At 35.5% G+C, this 19,951-nt stretch overlaps 1 protein-coding gene and 1 pseudogene across 1 annotated transcript in view; one reads left to right on the top strand and one right to left on the bottom strand.

Annotated features, from left to right (window-relative positions):
- Positions 1-19,951, top strand: part of MDGA2 (MAM domain containing glycosylphosphatidylinositol anchor 2) — an 849,851-nt gene that overhangs the window by 811,493 nt on the left and 18,407 nt on the right. Inside the window, exon 15 of the mRNA XM_090270100.1 lies at positions 16,371-16,501. Coding sequence (XP_090126226.1) covers positions 16,371-16,501 — 131 coding nt within the window. The remainder of the gene's footprint in view (positions 1-16,370; positions 16,502-19,951) is intronic.
- Positions 11,446-16,882, bottom strand: LOC150015774 (actin, cytoplasmic 1 pseudogene; annotated as a pseudogene).

Below are 19,951 nucleotides of genomic sequence, written 5' to 3' on the forward strand. Positions count from 1 at the left end.
ATCTTGAGATAAGGTGCCATTATTTTAGAACCCTTACTATGTTGACTTTTGAAGGATAACAGCAGAATAAATATATAATTTTGAGTGACTTGTATTCTGATAAATTGTCAGAATTAAATTTTTTTAAGAGATAATCCCTAAGTAGCTGAGGTTATTTAGTATTCCCCATTTAAAAATTAGAGAATAGCTACCAAACCATGGGCTGTTTTATAACAGTTGATATTAAATCACTCTTCCTGTTTAGAATTAGTCAATACTCTCAGTGAAGTTCTGTATATATTTAATGTTAATAATGCTAATGTCATCAGTGTAAAAAAATGCTGTAGGTAGAAGACATTCATGATAAGTTAACATTAATTTGTTAAATTAATATGCATTTTAATAGGGGTGAATATAATCTAGTCATGCTTTATTACCACTTATAAATATTACAGACACTTTTCACAGTCCTTCTAATACCACAATATGTAATAACTAGTTCATTTACATTTTAAGTATCTGGTTTTAAACCACTAACTACTTGCAAATTTATCTTATATTTAATTAGTAATTGATGATGGGCCCTCAGACAATGTGTAGTAGAAGCTATGGTGTTTAAACCAAATTAATGCTTTGACTGAGAAAGACTGGTCTTTCAAAATATACAATTCTCATTTTTAGTGTAATTAATAAAAATATTATTTTATCAATTAAATTAGTGGTAAGAAAATAGGTTAACTGATTTTGTTTCTTATCAAGCATACCAAACTTTTTAAACTAACTTCATTGAAAGTATAAATTTATAGTGATGAGCGTTTTTACCTTAGGTTGCTCATTTTTGTTCAATAGAATGCTCATGTATGTGCCTCGTGTTGTCAGGCTTCTATGCAATATAAAGAAGAACTATGGTAAAAAAAAGTCTTTAGTCAACAAATTGTTTATCTTATGTTCAGGGTAATAAGTTGTGGATTAAATTAAATTCAGAAAGTAATGTACATCAAAATACATGATGGGCTTACACTATGGTTGAACAAGGGAGAGAACACTGAGAGCATCAAAGTTAATATAAATTTTCTATAAGAGACGAAATGTAACTCTCCAAGAGAGTTAAGTAGTAAGGAGAAGGCAAAGGTCAAAGAATGTGAGAAATAGAAGAAGCAACAGAGAGAGTAGAGAATTCTGTTCTTATGGCAGAGTAGGGAGAGCAGTAGTGTTTTAGGAAAATTTATTGGATGCTAATGTAGAAATTCAACTGGATACCAGAAGGCAAGGTGTTGACTGCAGAAAATGAACTGACATTTTAAATTTAAGGTATCATTGCAATTATATATTAAAAATATATATGGACTATGCAGCCCTTTCTATTCAAGCAGAAAATAATGATTTTATAATTTCCCCTTTTAGTCTGTGTGTGCAAAACAAATGATGCTAACAATTACCTATCAATATACATAGTTCTTAGCTGGGGCTAGATGATTTCATCATGTCCTTATCTTTCATTAAATGTAAAACTTAAATTAAGGGTCTGTATTACTCATTAGAATAAAAATGTGATTTATATGCAAGTAATCTCCAGACCTTGCAATAAATTAAGTTCCAAAAAATATCTGTGTACTTGATAATTCCAAGTATCTGTAGGAAATATATATGCACATTTTAAGACATATATTTAAATTATTTATCTAAAACACATAAAATATTTATAGTAAAATATTTAAAAGTAACATGTGAAGTACTAATGAAATAATAGCACTAGATAATTATAACTAATTATGTACATTATATTTTATATAGTAATGTATACAAAAATATTAAAATTAAAATTATGCTATTTCATAATGCCATGAATAACCCCAAAACTTGGCTCAATGCTCATGAGATAATGCTGCACTTAGATCAGTTAACCTTTCTGATTATAATACCTAAGCATGAGATGAGCAAAGTCCTCTCTAGCTTCAGCACTTGACTCTTAAGAAGTAGTGATCAAAAGATGAGAACTAGAAAACCAAGGAAAAGAAAAAGTTAAATTTTGTTTGGCTAACTTCAAACTTGTCATAGAATGACATAACATTTTAAAATTCTTGGGGATGATTAAATTCATACCTATTGATATCTGGTGCCTCCTAAAGCATAAACACAGTGCCTCTGCAGATTTAAAATTACTTTTAAGGGGTATTAACACAATTCATCGTATTCACTTCAGATTTTTTTTTACTATAATAATGTGCTAAATCAGCTTTGCTGAATCAAACTTTTCTTGAATCATTTTATTCTCTTTCACAAGTTATAATTGTGTTGTCCAAGATTATCCAAACATAAGTTTATGTAACTTTTGGCACTGAACTCTTTTTTATAAACTTAAAAAACTGGAAACTTGAAAAGGAATCTTCCAAAAACACTGTTTATTGTTATCACCTTGTCATCAGCTCTATAATAGACTATTGAATCAATAGTGTATATTCACTGATTTTGATAATGGAATATAATTAATATTATATATATCAGAATAAGAATTAAATTATAATATAGTTGGAAGAATTTATTTTAATCAACTATACGTCTATTTCCTTTTTCTTATAAAACAAGCAATACCTGTCTTTTAAAATAAAATATAACCACAAATGAATATAGCTCATATAATCTATTCAAAAACTCATTCAATATCTGGGAAAATTCAGACCTGGCTTCTTTAAGTACTGGACAAATACGTTTCACATAGTATATATTTAATAAATGTGATTCAAAATAATTCAAGTTTGATTTATATTCCATATGTAAAATAAAATTCTTTATTAAAAATTTAAACATGCTCACAGGAAAACTTTGTTTTGAGAAAAATAGTATACTTAATGCTAATATAATAACCTATTATTATCAATATAATGATAAATCATATTTGTTAATAAGTTTCCTAAAGAATGTATTTATTTCTTTAAGTACATTTGGAAAGACATATAAGACACACTACTTTGTTGGGTTAATTACAACTGAAAGGTCTAAAAGTATTATTTTAAACAAAAACTTTCATATATTGATTCTATGACAGGATTGATTCCCATCACTTTGACTAAAATGAAAGTTCATGCTCCCCAAGAGAAATAAGGGTTCCATATAAAATGGCAATTAATTCACTGCCATCTGTGTATATTAACACCTCACATTTGTTGGAGTATCTACTGGTAATTTTTATATGAAACATATGCACTGCATCAGTAGCTTAGAAAGGGTATCCTTAATTTATTAAGTACAAGTTTTAAAGGATTCCTACTAGATAGAGAAGCTAAGGAGTTACTTTTTTTAAATACCAAAAGAAAAAAAAAAACCTGATACTTTCCTTCCTATAAAAATAGTAAGTGTTCAGGAGAAATCAGTAAACTCCCTTTTGCATCTACCGGTATCCAGTCTGACTCCAGCCCAGGCCGTGAGCTGCCCCATTCAAGCCCTGCAGCTCCTTCCTGGATGCTACAAAGAACTCCAGAAAAGCTAAAAGGACCTTATTGCAAACAATACCAGCATGAAGAAGGACATAGAAACTAACAATAAGAGACAGAGGAATTGAATAACACAGTAGAAGGAATTAAAAGCAGGCTAGATGAAGCAGAGGATCAAATCAGCGAGCTGAAGGACAAAGTAGAAAGAAATTCCCAGAGCAAGAAAATGAAAAAGACTTAAAAAAAAAAAAAAAAAGAGGGTTTAAGGGAGCTGCAGGACAAAATGAAATGTAATATCTGTATCATAGGGATACCAGAAGGAGAAGAAGAGGAGCAAGGGATTGAAAAACTGTTTGAAAAAGTAATGACAGAAAACTTCTCTAACTTGGTGAGGGAAAAAATCATGCATGTTCAAGAAGCACAGAGAGCCCCAATCAAGATGAACCCAAAAAGGACCACTTCAAGGCACGTCATAATTAAAATGAAAAAATTTAAAGACAAAGAGCTAATCGTAAAGGCAGCAAGGGAAAAACAGCTAGTAACATACAAGGGAGCTCTGATAAGGCTATCAGTTGATGACTCAATAAAAACACTACAAGTCAGAAGGGGATGGCAAGAGATATTCCAAGTAATGAAAATCAAAGGTCTGCAACCAACACTATTCTATCCAGCAAGGCTCTCATTTAAAGTGGAAGAAAAAATAAGGATTTTCCCAGACCAAAAAAATTAAAGAGTTAAAAGAATACTTCTCCACAAAAGCAGCATTGCAAGAGATGCTAAAGGGACTGCTTTAAGAAGATAAAGAAAAGGGGGGGCAGGTACAAAAGGAAAAAATTGCAATTAATTAGTACCTATCAATAATAACATTAAATGTAAATGGATTAAATGTTCCAATCAAAAGATATAGCATAGCTAAATGGATAAGAAAACATGACCTGCATAGATACTGTCTACAAGAGACCCACCTCAGAACAAAATATCTACAAAAACCAGAAAGTGAAGGTATGGAAAAAAGTATCCTAAGGAAGTGAACATGAAAAGAAAACTGAGGTAGAAATACTTATATCAGACAAGACAGATTTCCAAAAAAAGTCCATAAAAAGAGACAAAGAGTGACTTCTGGCCAAGATAGAGACATAGACAGACATGCTGCGTCTCTCTCCACAACTAAGAAGGAATACAACTACCTCAAAACTAGAAAAAAACAGAAGTTCCAGAAAATCAAACTGAGTGTAAGTCCAGCAAACAAATATATAAAAAAGAAATACTCATCCAAACAAGGAGGAGGGGCAGAGCCGGGGCAGAGAGGACATGGTGTGATGGTAATAGCAGCAGCAGCAGCAGTGCCAGCAGTGGCAGCAGTGGCAGGCCAGCAGGAAGCACAGTCACACATTTTAAAAAGTCAGGAGGGACACCTAGGGAACATTCCCAGCTCCTCACCAGACCTCGCAGCCCACAGTCCCAGCTCTGGGAAAAATAAAACGTCATTGCTTCTGACTGTGCTGACCAGTGGGGGTTGGGGTAGAGGCAAAAACTGCCAGTCTTTCAGCAGAGTCCACTTATATAAAGGACTCCAATGGTCCTAGAACATCCGCAGACCCACCCACTCTGGGAACGATGGCCAGGGCAGCAGCTAGAGGGGTGACAGTCTGGTGCAGAAGTGGGAGAGTGCCTGGAAAAAGGGTGAGTGCTGGGCAGGCGGCATTGTTCCCTCTCAGACCCCTCCCCCACATAAAGCCCCACAACGTGGTGAAACAGGTCGCCCTGTACTGATGAATCTCTAAGACTCCACCCCTTACAACATAACAGGAGCAACAGCTCTACCTGGGACGTGGAGGCAAACAAGCACAGGAGCCTGTCAAAATGAGGAGAGAGAGAAGTGTGGCCCAAAGGGAGAAATGGATCAAGGTTCCAGTGGGAGATCTAAGTGACGAGGAGATAGACAATTTAACAGATGCAGATTTCAAAACACTGGTGATAAAGATGCTCACAGGCTTGACAGATATGCTTGAGTATGGCAAACGCATAAGAGAAGAAATGAAGGCTATGCTAAGTGAAACAAAGGAAAATTCATACAAAACCAATGGTGAAGGAAAGGAAACCGGGGTTCAAATCAATGATTTGGAACATAAGGAACTAAAAAACAGCCAACCAGTGCAGAATGAGGAAGCGAGAATTGAAAAAAAATGAGGGAAATATCCCAAATTTTACAAAGAAGATGGACATACAGGTCCAGGAAGCAGGGAGGATCCTGGGCAAGCTGTACTTAGAGGGGACCACACCAGGACTCATCATGATTGAGATTCCAAAGGTGAAAGATAAAGACAGAGTCCTGGGAGCAACAAGAGAGAGGCAGAGAGTTGCCTACAGGGGGGTGCCTATAGGACTATCAGCTGATTTCTCAGAGGACACTTTGCAGGCAGGAAGGGACTGGCAAAGAGTATTCAATGTGATGGAAAGCAACCTACAACCAAGATTACTCTATCCAGCAAAGCTATCATTTGGAATGGAAGGGCAGATGAAGTGCTTCCCAGACAAGGAAAAGCTAAAGGAGTTCATCATCACCAAGTCATTATTATATGAAATGTCAAAGGGACTTACTTAAGAAAAAGATAAAAACTATGAACACTAAAATGACAACAAACTCACAACTATCAACAACTGAATCTAAAAAATAAAAACAAAATCCAACTAAGCAAACCAGAATAGGAACAGAATCATAGGTATGGGGTTATCAGCTGGGAGAGGGGAGAGGGAGAAATGGGGAAATGGTGCAGAGACTAAGAAGCATAATCGGTTGGTACAAAATAGACAGGGATGTTAAGAAAAATATAGGAAAGGGTGAAGCCAAAGAACTTATATGCATGGCCCATGGACATGAACTAAGGGGGGGTAGGATTGCTGGAGGGAAGGGGGGTACTGGGCAGAGGGGAGCAAAAGGGGAAAAATTGGAACTACTGTAAAAACAATCAATAAAATATACTTTTTTTAAAAAAGAGAGACAAAGAGGAACACTACAAAATACTTAAGGAATTGTCCAACAAGAAGATACAAACCTTGTAAACATATATGCACCCAACATAGGAGCACCCACATATATAAGGGAATCTTGGAGTACTTCAAGAGGGATATCAACAGCAGCACACTCATAGTAGAGGATTTTAACACACCATTGTCAACAATGGGAAGATCTTCCAAGCAAAGAAACAATAAGGGAATTGTGGCATTGAACAACACTCTAGATCAAATTGACTTAATTGATATATACAGAACATTTCACCCCAAAGAAGCAAAATATACATTCTTTTCAAATACACATGGAACATTTTCAAAGATAGACCACACTGTAGACAATAAAATAAGCCTTAATAAATTCAAGAAAATTGAAATTATACCAAGCATCTTCTCAGATCACAATGGCTTGAAACTAGAAACCCAAGGAAAAAAACCAAAATCATTCAAATTCATGGAGACTGAATAACATGCTATTTAACAATGAAGGGGTTAAAATGAGATCAAGGAAGAAATAAAAAAGTTTCTGGAAAAAAATGAAAATGAACACAGAGCATCCCAAAACCTATGGGGCACAGCAAAGGCAGTCCTGAGAGGGAAGTTCATAGCAATACAGGCCTACCTAAAAAGGTTAAAAGAATTTCAAATAAACAACCTAACCCTACATTGACAAGAACTAGAAAAACAACAACAAACAAAGCCCAGAGCAAGTAGAAGGAAGGAAGTAATGAAGCCCAGAGCAGAAGTAAATGACATAGAGACTAAAAGAACAATTTAAAGAATCAATAAATTCAGGAGCTGGTTCTTCAAAAAGATCAACAAAATCAACAAGCCTTTAACCAGACTCATGAAGAAAAAAGAGAGAGGACCCAAATAAATAAAATCAGAAATGAAAGAGGAGAAATTAAATCAATACCACAGAAATACAAAGGATTGTAAACAACTATATGAGAAGAAGTTTGACAACCTAAGTGAAATGGACATTTTTCTAGAAACAAATAATCTTCCGAAACTGATTCAAGAAGAAGCAGAAAGCCTGAATAAACCAATAACAATTAGTGAAATTAAAGAAGTAATAAAAACAACTCCTGGCACACAGGGCCCTGGACCAGATGGCTTCACAGGGAAATTTTACCAAGCATTTTGGGAAGAGCTAACTCCTAACATTCTCAAACTACTCAAAAAATTTCAAGAAGAGGGAAGACTCCCAAATTATTTTTATGAGACCAGTATTATCCTAATTTTAAAACCAGGTTGACACAAGAAAGAAAGAAAACTACAGGCCAAAATCACTGATGATGACTTCCGGCCAAGATGGAGGCTTAGACAGACACGCTAGGTCTCCCTCTACAACTAGAGAGGAATACAACTACTTCAAAACAAAGGATAACTAGAAATTCCAGAAAATAAAACTACACGGAAGCCCAATGATGGTATAATATTCAAAAATCAATAAATATACTACACCACATAAATAAAATGAAAGACAAAAACACATGGTCATATCAATAGGTGCTAAAAAAGAATTTGATAAAGTAAAACACCCATTTATAATAGAAACACAGCAAAGTCAGTATAGAGGAAACATATATGAGAAACCTACAGCCAACATAATACTTAACAGGCAAAAACTAAAAGATTTCTCTCTAAGATCAGGAATAAGATAATGGTGTGTGCTTTCACCAGTTTATTCAACATGGTATTGGGAGTTTTAACCACAACTATCAGACAAGAAAAAGCAATAAAAGGAATCCAAACTGGAAAGAAAGAAGTAAAATTGTCATTATTGCAGATGACATGATAGTGTACATAGAAAACCCTATGGGCTCCACCAAAAAACTACTCGACCTAATAAATGAATTTTTTATAAATAAATAGTGGGATACAAAGTCAATATCCAAAAATTGAAGGCATTTTGTATACCAACAATGAAATATCAGAAAAGGAAACTAGAGAAAATCCCATTTACTATAGCAACAAGAAAAGTAAAGTGCCTAGGAATAAACTCAACCAACAAGATAAAAGACCTGTACTTGTAAAACTACATAACACTAAAGAAAGAAATTAAGGAAGATACAAATAAATGGAAGCAATTAACATATTCATGGACTGGAAGAATTAACATCATTAAAATGTCCATACTACCCAAAGCTATCTATACATTCAATGCAAGTCCTATTAAAATATTAATGATTATTTCACCGATTTAGAACATATATTTCAAAAAATATTTCAAATAGCCTCAGCAAACTTGAGAAAGGGGAACATAGTAGGAAGGATCACAATACCTGATATCAAACTATATTACAAGGCCACTGTAATCAAGACAGTCCTGTACTGACATAAGAACAGACACATAGATCGATGGAACAGAATAGAGAGTCCAGAAATAAATTCACATCTCTATGAACAATTAATATTTGACAAAAGGGACGGGATCATAAAATGGAGAAAAAAATAGCCTCTTCAACAAATGGTGTTGGGCAAACTGGAATGGTACATGCAAAAAAAAAAAAAAAAATGAAACTAGACCACCAACTTACACCATAGAACAGAATAAACTCAAGATGGATAAAAGACTTTAACATAAGATATGACACCGTAAAACTCCTAGATGAATCTATAGGCAGTAAAATTTCAGACATCCCACAAAGCAGTATTTTCACTCATATGTCCTCTAGGGTTATTAAATAGCCCTAGAGGATATATAAAGTTAATAAAGTAAAGAAAAAATAAATGGGTCTATATCAAATTACAAAGCTTCAGCATGGCTAAAGAAAATATCAGCAAAATGCAAAGGGAACCAACCGTATGGAAAAACATATTTGACGATACTTCAGACAAGGGTTTTATCTCCAGAATATATAAAGAACTCATATTACTCAATACCAGAAAGACAAACAATCCAATTAAAAAATGGGCAAAGGACCTGAACAGACACTTCTCCAAAGAGGACATATAGATGGCCCATAGGCATATGAAAGGATGCTCTACATCACTAGGCATCAGAGAGCTGCAAATTAAAACCACAATGAGATATCACTTCACACTGGTCAGAATAGCCATCATTAACAAATCAGCAAAAAACAAGTGCTGGCAAGGATGTGGAGACGAAGGCACCCTAGTACACCATTGGTGGGAATGCAGACTGGTATAGCCATTGTGGAAAACAGTATGTAATTTCCTCAAAAACTAAAAATGGAACTGCCTTTTGATCCAGCGATCCCACTGCTGGGATTATACCAGAAGATCCTGGAACACCAATTCAAAAGAACTTATGCAACCCTATGTTTATAGTAGCACTGTTTACAATAGCCAAGAGCTGGAAACAGACTAAGTGCCCATCAGTAAATGAGTGGATCAAAAAAACTTTGGTACTTTTACACAATGGAATACTATGCAGCAGAAAGAAAGAAGGAACTCCTACCTTTCATGACAGCATGGATGGAACTGGAGAGTATTATGCTAAGTGAAATAGGCTGGGCAGCAAAACACAAATACCATATGATCTAACCCATAAGAGGAACCCAATGAACAAAATAAACAAGGAAGTGAAGTAGAACCAGAGGCATGGAAACAAAGAACAGACTGACAGTGTCCATAGGGGTGGGGGGAGGAGGTTAAAAGGGGGAAGAAGGAGAAGGGTCTAGTCAAGGAACAGGTATGAATGACCCATGGACATAGACAACAGGGTGGGGATTGACTATGGGGGCTGGGGTAGGTGGGGCAGTGGAGAACAAAAGGGAAAAATTGGGACAACCAAAATAGAACAACAATGAAAAAACATGTCAAGAAAAATTGAAAGAAGCAAGTAGAGCGTATCACAGTTCAAACCAGTAATTTACCACTAAGCCGGATATAGGCTGTAAGAGACACAGCTGTGAAATAGAGGAGGTGCCCTTTTTTAAATTTGATTATTAGACTGTTTATTCAAATAATCTCTGAAAGGACTGTGCTATATCACACATTGTTAGTCCAATGACAGAGAACTTATAGGTTCAAAAAATTACTCTATTTAGACTTTAACACCGTTTATTATTTATTTGCTCTTGATTTCCTTATAATTCCTCCCTGTTGAGTATTCAAGTCCAAAAACAGAATGCATTGACATCACACAGAAATATGTTCTGCAGTGGCTCTGCCTTTGGCACGAGGTTGTCTTTTCTTTCTTCCTTCCTTCCTTTCTTTCTTTCTTTCTTTCTTTCTTTCTTTCTTTCTTTCTTTCTTTCTTTCTTTCTTTCTTTCTTTCTTTCTTCCTTTCTTTCGATCTTTTCTTCAAGGTGTCCACTTTATTGAACTGGTCTCAAATCAGTGGACAGGTAAGCCCTTGCTGCCTCCACACCTCAATCCACCCATAGAGGGACCAAAAAGCCTTTATACATCTCAAGTTGGGGACAAAAGAGGGGGGGCAATGATGGCTGACCATTCAAAAAAAAATCAAGTACTAAGGCGAAGTTTTAAAAATTTGGATTACATAATTTATGCAAAAACAATGATATTACCCTCTCGTGTGTGGACTCATCAAGAACTGGTCCTTCTTAGAAACGGATGGCTTTTGGACAGACAAGTGACTTCCTGTAACAATGCATCTCACAATATTTGTAATGACTTTTAAAAATGAACAATGTACAATCAAATTCTCAGCCACATTATAGAATTTGGGGGATTCTCACTCCAACAAACCACTGTCATCTTCACCATTCCAGCTTTTAAATCCTGAGTAAAGCACATAATAAAAAATGAAAGAAAGAAGAAAGAAAGAAAGAAAGAAAGAAAGAAAGAAAGAAAGAAAGAAAGAAAGAAAGAGAAAGAAAGAAAGAAAGAGAAAGAAAGAAAGAAAAAGAAAGAAATAAAGAAAGAGAAAGAAAGAAAGAAAAAAGAAAGAAAGAAAGAAAGAAAGAAAGAAAGAAAGAAAGAAAGAAAGAAAGAAAGAAAGAAAGAAAGAAAGCCGCGCCAATCTCATCTTGTTTTCTGTGTATGTCAGGTTTTTTTCAAGAGTGTAACCAACTAGGTAACAGTCTGCCTAGAAGCATTTGTGGTGGACGATGGAGGGGCCGGGCTTGTACTCCTGCTTGCTGACCCACATCTGCTGGAAGGTGGACAGGGAGGCCAGGGTAGAGACGCCTATCTACACACAGGACTTGCGCTCAAGGGTCGCAATGATTTTGATCATTTTGATCTTCATTATGGTGGGAGCCGGGGCTGTAATCACCTTCTGCATCCTGTCGGCAATTCCTGGGTACATGGTGGTCCCACCAGACACTACTGTGTTGGCATAGAGATCCTTACAGATGTCAACATCACACTTCATGATGGAGTTGAAGGTAGTTTTGTGGATGGCACAGGATTCCATGCCCAGGAAGGAAGGCTGGAAGAGGGCCTCAGGGCAGTGATGACCCGACCATGGGGCAGCTCCTAGATTTTCTCCACAGAGGAGCTGGAGGCTGCAGTAGCCATCTCCTGCTCAAAGTCCAGAGCAATGTAGCACAGCTTCTCCTTGGTGTCATGCATGATTTCCTGCTTGGCTGTGGAGATGAGGCTGAAGCCACACTCCTTGAGGATCTTCACGAGGTAGTTTGTCAGGTCCCAGCCAGCCAGGTCCAAATACAGGATGGCATGGGAGAGGGCGTACCTCTCATAGACTGGTACAGTGTGAGTCACCCCATCCCCAGAGTCCATCACAATGCCAGTGGTACAGCCAGAGATGTAAAGGAACAGCACAGCCTGGACAGCCACATACATCGGTGGTGTGTTGAAGTCTCAAACATGATCTAGGTCATCTTCTCTCAGTTGGCCTTGGGGTTCAAGGGAGCCTCTGTGAGCAGGATGGGGTGCTCCTCAAGAGCCACTTATAGCTCATTCTAAAAGACGTGATGCCAGATCTTCTCCATGTTGTCCCAGTTGGTGACAATGCAGTGTTCAATGAGGTACTTCAGGTTTAGGATGAACCTCTTGCTCTGGACCTCATCGCCCACATAGGAGTCCTTCTGGTCCATGCACACCGTCATGCTGGGGACACCCTACAATGAAAGGGAGGAAAGCCCTGGGGGCATCCTCACCCACAAAGATTGCCTTGCACATGTTGGAGCCATTGTCAACCATGAACGCCGCAATATCATCATGCATGTTGAGCTGGAGGTAGAGTAGACCAGTGAAGGTGGAAGAGCAGCAAAAGCGAGAGGCCTGTGCTGGTGGGTGGACAAAATCTTGGCCCCATGGTTGCTTTTCTTATGCAAAGTTACCAGCACCAGCAAGCAAGAAAAATTGAGCCACACTTAGTTCTTTAAAAAGATGAATTCAGAAAGCTGTTCCCTGCCACAATGGCTCACCCACACAGTGGGAAAATCCCAGAAAGTTCAACTCTTAAATGGCCCAACATCATAAATGCTTTTCCACTACTCTCAGACTGTGGAATCTTGAAGTAATAGTGAAATCGCGGTTAATCCATCCTGCAGCTTTAGATCTTAGAGGAGGAGCTAACAGAATCTAACTTATTCTGTGTATATAAAAGAGGCTCCAAGAGTGGTTTGGAGAATAATGCCACAGGAATATCTAGCATTCCTTAGAGATGATTAAAGCAAGAGGAAATGGAGCAAGAATGAGAGTGAGAAAATAAGGCTCCAGTGAAAATTCCACACTATGGAACAAGGCTGATGCCTCGTAAAGGAAGCACATGTGTTGAAAAAGGCATCCTGACAGTTCAGGGGAAAATAAGATTTGTATAGTATATGCTTTATGCTCTTAGTAAAATAAATGAGAATATGAACTTCATGCAACAATAAAAGATAAAAATGATACAAAAATGGACTCAGGAAAAGAAGGAACTGGATAAATGATTAAAATAAGGGGGAGCTTGATGAGATTGAAAAGATATAAGAAAAAAAGGAAAGAAAGAACTCATGGACACAGACAACAGTATGTTGATTGTGGGGAGGAAGGGGTTGGGTGGAGGTGGGAGGGTATGGGGAATAAATGGTGATGGAAAAATACAATAAAATTAATTAATCACTTTATTAATTTAAAAAGAAAAGAAGGTAACATTATAAATAGTACAACAACCAAGTAAAAATGACATTAGAAACAAAAGAACAGAACCTACACTGTGGAAAATAAAATCAGTACTACAGAGGACAAGTCAGAGATTATTTCTCATATTAAAGGGGAAAAGATAGAAAATAATAGATTCTAAAGGAAAAAGTGATCACACAACATAAGATAAAACAAAAAAGAAAACTGGAGAATGTTATTTATAAATATACATGCATTATTCCCAAATAGAATACTAGCAACTTGTATTGACCATAATAATAAAATAGTAGTCCATTATCAAGTAAAATGTATTGCTGTAATATAATCATAGTTCAACATTAAGAAACTTACTAATATAATCTATTGCATCAATATAGAGAAATATTATTTTAACATCTTGAGAGCTAATAATAAAACAGAGTGAAGACCAGGTATGTGTTACAATTGTTATATACTTTAACTCATTTTAATTCTCCCCAAAAGCTTTGCTTATCACTTACCTGAATGGAAGTTTAGACAAAGAGATTAAGAAACTAAGCCAAGTTTACCTAGCTAGTAAGTGACATCTGTGATGTGAAGAATGCAGTTGTCATTGTTCAAATCATGGATATTCATATTTAAGCATTTGTGTACAATATGAATATGTGTGGTCATGTATAAATAATTAGACAAAATTACACTTAAAATCTGAAAGATAAATTACTCTATACCATATAACCGTACAGCTGTAGATCTACATTTAAAAAAACTGAAGGAATTCATACCAAATTATTAAGGACGCTACTTCTAACTGATCAGCTTAATGGTGATTTTTATATTACCTCTTCTGTTTTTTCAGTATGTATGTACAATATTCACATGAACAAATATGGAAGGTATCTACATAAAATACATATAAACGTCTAAATAATAACATGATTATCTATAGAAGTAATCAAACTTAGGGTGTCTGAAGCCATTCAGTAGTAACTTTTTCCAGATAAGTGCTACTGTCATAAACAACTATTAAAATGGGCAAAATATGGTAAGTAACTCTTTTCAGAAAATATTTTCTTAAAAAAGAGGCAAGGAAAAACAGATATATTAAAAAATGGGAATAAAGAGATCTCCACAGAAATCCAGTTCTCTGCCTAAGGACAATTTCCTGGCCCAGGCCTGGGGCCCTGAAAGTTCAGCAGAATGTGGAAATCCCAGTGAGTTCAGGAGGCAGAGATCAGAGTACTGGGCAGCTAAAGCCATTAGAATCCATGAGTATGGTTAACAGAAACAAAAGAAGTGTGCAGGGTTGACTCTAGAAGTTTGTGTGGGGTTCCCCATGAGTCTTTGCCCGCAGGCTAGTTGGTTCTCTTATTGAGAATGGAAAACCCAATGCTTACAATAGCAGCTGATGGAATTGACAGCAGAACAGAGAAGAGGAGCTCAAAGAGTCCTGGGAAAAAAGCATTAGGGAATATTGAAGTTTAAGGCATCTTATTTTTTTAATAGTTCATTTTATTGTTCTTTTTTCCATTACCATATATCCCCCTGTACCCTCTTCTATACCTCCACCCACCCTCTATACCTCCCCCCCCGACTCCTCTCCCTTGCCCCGCCCCCACAGTCACCACACTGTAGTCTGTGTCCATGAGCTCTTTTTCTTTTTGCTCTATGCCTCAAACCCCACCCCCAGAGCTATCAACCTGTTCTCTACCTGTGAATCTTCTCTATTTTGCTTGTTAGTTCAGTTTGTTCATTAGATTCCACATATAAGTGAAATAATATGGTACTTGTCTTTCTCTGACTGGCTTTTTTCACTTAACAGAATGTTCTTCAGGTCCTCCATGCTGTCTCAAAGAGTAAAATTTTTCTTTTTCTGGAATTTGAAGCCATTTAAAGTAAAGAGACCTCAGAAATGCTCCTGGTACATAAAGAAAACCAGAAGGCTCTTTCATAGTAGTTAGAATTGTGCCCTGGAGAAATATTCGCTAATAGGGATAATACTAAGTACTTCATAGGATTGTTGAGAGGATTATTTTTTATCTGAAGTGTTCAACACATATATTATCATTAACAGCTTCGTTACTATTATTACTATGAGCAGTACATGAAACTGTCAAAAGAGGTATATCAAATTATTAGACAAAGCTATTTTTCTTTTAGTTTCAAGTATTTTTAGAAGAAAAATGAGATGGGTGAAATAAACTTCAAAACACAGGCTAACGGATAATATAAAATAACAGGATTAGAGTTACACTTTAGGCAAGTCAGTCAAGTCAGTACAAGATCACAGGCTACAGTAGTTTCCTACTGCTACTGAAACAAATAGGTTACTGCAGACTTTGTGGCTTAAAAAGAATACAAATTTGTTATCTTCCAGTTTCAGAGGATAGAAATCTAAAATAAGAAAATGAGTATACAGGGGCTAAAAGTCAAGGTTTTAGTAAGGCTGGTTTCTTCTGAAATCATCATTCATTTCCTTGCCCTTTCTGGCTTCTACAAGCTACTTGTGTTCAGCTTGTGAGTATCTTCCTGTATGTTCAAATGCAATGGCAGAGCGTCCTTTTCCTTTCCCATGACCTTTTCTCTGGTATCACATTCTCCTTAGCCTCCAACCTATAATGTTATATGTGATTATATTTAGGATGCACCCAGATGATCTAGAATAATCTCCCCACCCAAGATCCTTAACTTAATCACAGCTGCAAAACCTTTTTTTGTCATCTAAAGTAACATTTGCAGGTTCTAGGGAATAGGAAGCTATCATCTTTGGAGGCCTACCATATAGTCAAAGGTCATAAGAGCAAGATTGAAAATAAGAGGGGAAGAGAGGAAGAGGCACTGGAATGTTCTGAAAATATTTAATTTTTAAAATTGTTTGGTCAAAGAGAAACACATTTGAAGCAAAAACAATTATACAAAAATAAAATTTGATTTTTTTAGGTGTTTTAAATGTTTATCTACGTTTGAAAGGTCAGACAACAATAGAGAATCCACTGTGGTCTTCAAGTGGGAATAAAGGACAACGATGGAATGAGGCTCACGTTAATATATATCCAATTACTTCATTTCAGGTAAGAAACCATCATTTCTGTGGATAGATTGCTGTTGCACATGAGCATAGGGTTAAAGGCAGAACTTCAACAAACAATATAAATATTCAGAAATTATGTGATACAATCATCACAAAATTCAGATTAGTGTTGTTTTTAGTTGTAAAAGCTGTTTATAAAGAGAAAATGCCCTTTTCCTTTATTGATTAGCATCTATGAAGTAATAGGTTTGAATAATAGTATATCAAAGGATTTGCCTGGAGAAAATGTAATTCATTTCTATAAAATCACACTTGTATATTTTGTTCCCTGAAGACAAATAGGTTCTTACAATAATGAAAGCTGAATAATCAATTCTCAATTAATCTGTTTGAATTTTACTTGATGCAATTTTATATACTTTAGCAAAATGTGTCTTTTTGAGGCAATGTCATTTTAGTAATTTATCACAAAATCAGAAAATTTTAACAGGTTATTTTTCTTTGTTTTTATATAGAAAAGAAGTAAAGCTTAGATTGACTTGAGAGTTGGCTGCAAATATATAATAGAATTGTAATGACTATAACAATAGCCATGGTGGCTAGAAACAATGTTTCATGGAACTACTGCAGTGGAGAAAATACTGTACTTTTAGTGATTTTAATAACTATATCTGTATATTATTTACTCAGGTTAAGTTTTTTACCCCACTGGTAATTTTTGGATGTGTTCCATGGCTTAAACTGTAAGAATATGGAAAATATGAAAGCTCCACTTATGGCATTTTTTTTTGGTGAAATATCCTTTTTCTTCTAATCTAATCTTTAAAATTCTAATGGCTTTTATTTAGAAATTGTACTTCTCAATCTAACCAGGATGATAAAAATGCATACAGTTCTTCACAATGGTAAAGAATAATGCAGTAAGACTAGCTGATTATATACAAACACATAAAAGCTACTGAAAACACAGACCCTCGGAATCATTTTGTTTCTATGACAGATAATACAGTTGTGAAAATTGAATCTATGGCAATATATCATTAAACCCAATTAAACTGTGGAGACTGAATTCCAGAGCATTACTGATAAAAAAAGTAACTTAATATTTAATGTGCATACATATATAGGCATCAAAGATCCCTTCATTTTAAAAAGTTGCTGTTCTTCTAGATATATTTTTGCTTCGTATATGACTGCCTTGCTAACAAAATTATTAAATCAAATATGTATAGAGTAAATTATTTAAGAGAATAGTTATATTAATGTTATCTTTAGGATAATCCATTACTTACATAAACATCAATTGAATAACTATTTATTGAGCACCATCAGGACAATCATTTCTTGTCATTGAAAACAGGTCAATAAATAGTTATTGAGCCACTACTGTGTGCCAGGTACACTGTTCTGCTTGAAGATTTAAAAATTATTGCTTACCTCAGGATGATGGAAATACATGTGCATCTAAACACATACATCACATGCTGCAAGAATTGAATTAACAGAAATATGCACAAAGTTCCATGAGCATACCTAACCCAAACGATTATGGAGAAGAATGAAGAAAAGCTAATTGACTATGAGGTGAAACCTGAACTGAAAAGAGAGATTGCAAATCAGAGAAAGGACAAGCATTGATATTGCTGCAGAGTTCAGAGTGAACAAAGTTATCAAGGTCATATAACACAGGATTGGCCAGAGAAACAGAGAAATGTTTATCTGGAATTTGGTTACCAAAAATGAATCAAAGACTGTGTGAGATGAGGTTAAGGGATCTAGGGAGTTTGGGCAGTGGGGAGTCATTGAAAATTTTATCAGGGGATGACCTACTACATTACTCAGGTTGTTATATGAAATATAAGGAGGTAAAATTAGCTGGCAAAACAGGTAGGATACCATAAAAGATGTTAAAGGGAAAATCTAGGGAAGTGGTTTAAAGTAAAGTGGATGATTTTTAAATTATGTTGGGAATTTGGGAAGTAACCAGAAGAGATGAGGGAAGCTTTAGAGAAGAATATTGTTATTCCTATCTTGGACATGTTCATATAAAATGCCTGTGGAATATCTTTTTAAGGAATATTGTTGAATGTGTTTACCTGAAGCATTGGGAATGTACACATTTGTGAGCCACTAGGTTTTGTGTGCTACCTAAAACCACGGGAGTGGTTGATATTCCCAAGGAAGAATGTACGTAAGTGAACAGTGCTTAAAGGATGGAACCATGCAGAACGCTAAATAATCATTAACATAAATTGTTGAAGAGGAATTTGATCCTGTTGTGTTTTTTAGAGTTAAAAGGGAGGAGATCCAGAAAAGCTTGGTGCCCACAGAATTTAAAGACAGTGTTACTCAAATTGAAAAGAAGGTTGAGTCCAGCGCACTAGTCATTACAGAGAGTATCCACTGTTGAGAAATTTGCATAATATGGTAAAGAAATTAGGGAAAACCACCATCTTAACTAAATCATTCATTATTCAGAATTAATAGGATGATATGCAGGCAGATATTAAATTATAAGTGCAAATAGTTATTTTATTATATCCTTTTTTGCAGTGGAAAAGGTATAGGTTTTGCTTTATTTTGTTTTGTTTTGTTTTTGCAAGTGAATAAATTCTTTATTCAGGGTGTTGCAACAGGGAAAATGCAGAAAGGCGTGGATGCCTCAAAACAAGCAATGAAGGGAAAAGACAAGAAGCAGAGTGCCAGCTCCAAGTTTACTGTTGCAATCTTAGAGAAAGGAATTGCTTTCCTTTCTGATTTTGACCAGTTTTAGTCCATTTCATCCCGTTCCCAGAACTGAAGATTTGAAAGGGATTCAAGATGTTAGTCTGTTGTTACTAGGAAGCATGTGGTCAGTGTAAATTCAGAGCAAAACATTATACTACTCACTACAAATGACAAGTTTTCCATAGCCTCCATATTTACATATTAAATTCACATAATGAGATTTACAAAAATATTCAAAGCAGATGTTCAAGAATGTTCAAACGAATAAAGCTTTATTCCCAATGAGTCAGACTTTAGAGAACTTCACTGTAATCAGCTCTTCTCATTCCAACTGAGAAATCAGAGTGGGTTTGCATAGTTGGTGCACAAAGTAGTTATTATTTCTGGTTCTTTTTGTTTCTTTCTGTAGAACCATGTTTCCAGCTGGTATCAATTTTATTTTGCCTGAAGGACTTCAGTTAATATATATTGTAGTGTGGATTTGCTAAACATGAATTCTTTTCACCTTTTGTACTTCTGAAAAAGTCTGTTTCACCTTTATTTTTTGAAAGACATTTCCTCTGAGTATATAGTACTCTGGTGTTTCCTTTTGAAAGGTTAAGGATGCTGTTCTGCTGCCTTTGTTTCCATTGTTTCCAACAACACATTTGCTAACACTATTACATTTAGTCTTCTATATGTAATGTGACATCTTTTTGGTTGCATTTAAGATTTTCTTTTTATGACTAGTTTTGAGCAATTTGTGACGTGCTTTTGTTTAGTT

Source organism: Furipterus horrens, unplaced genomic scaffold (genome assembly GCF_987537825.1).
Source record: "Furipterus horrens unplaced genomic scaffold, mFurHor1.1.pri manual_scaffold_3, whole genome shotgun sequence".
Classification (NCBI taxonomy): Eukaryota; Metazoa; Chordata; class Mammalia; order Chiroptera; family Furipteridae; genus Furipterus; species Furipterus horrens.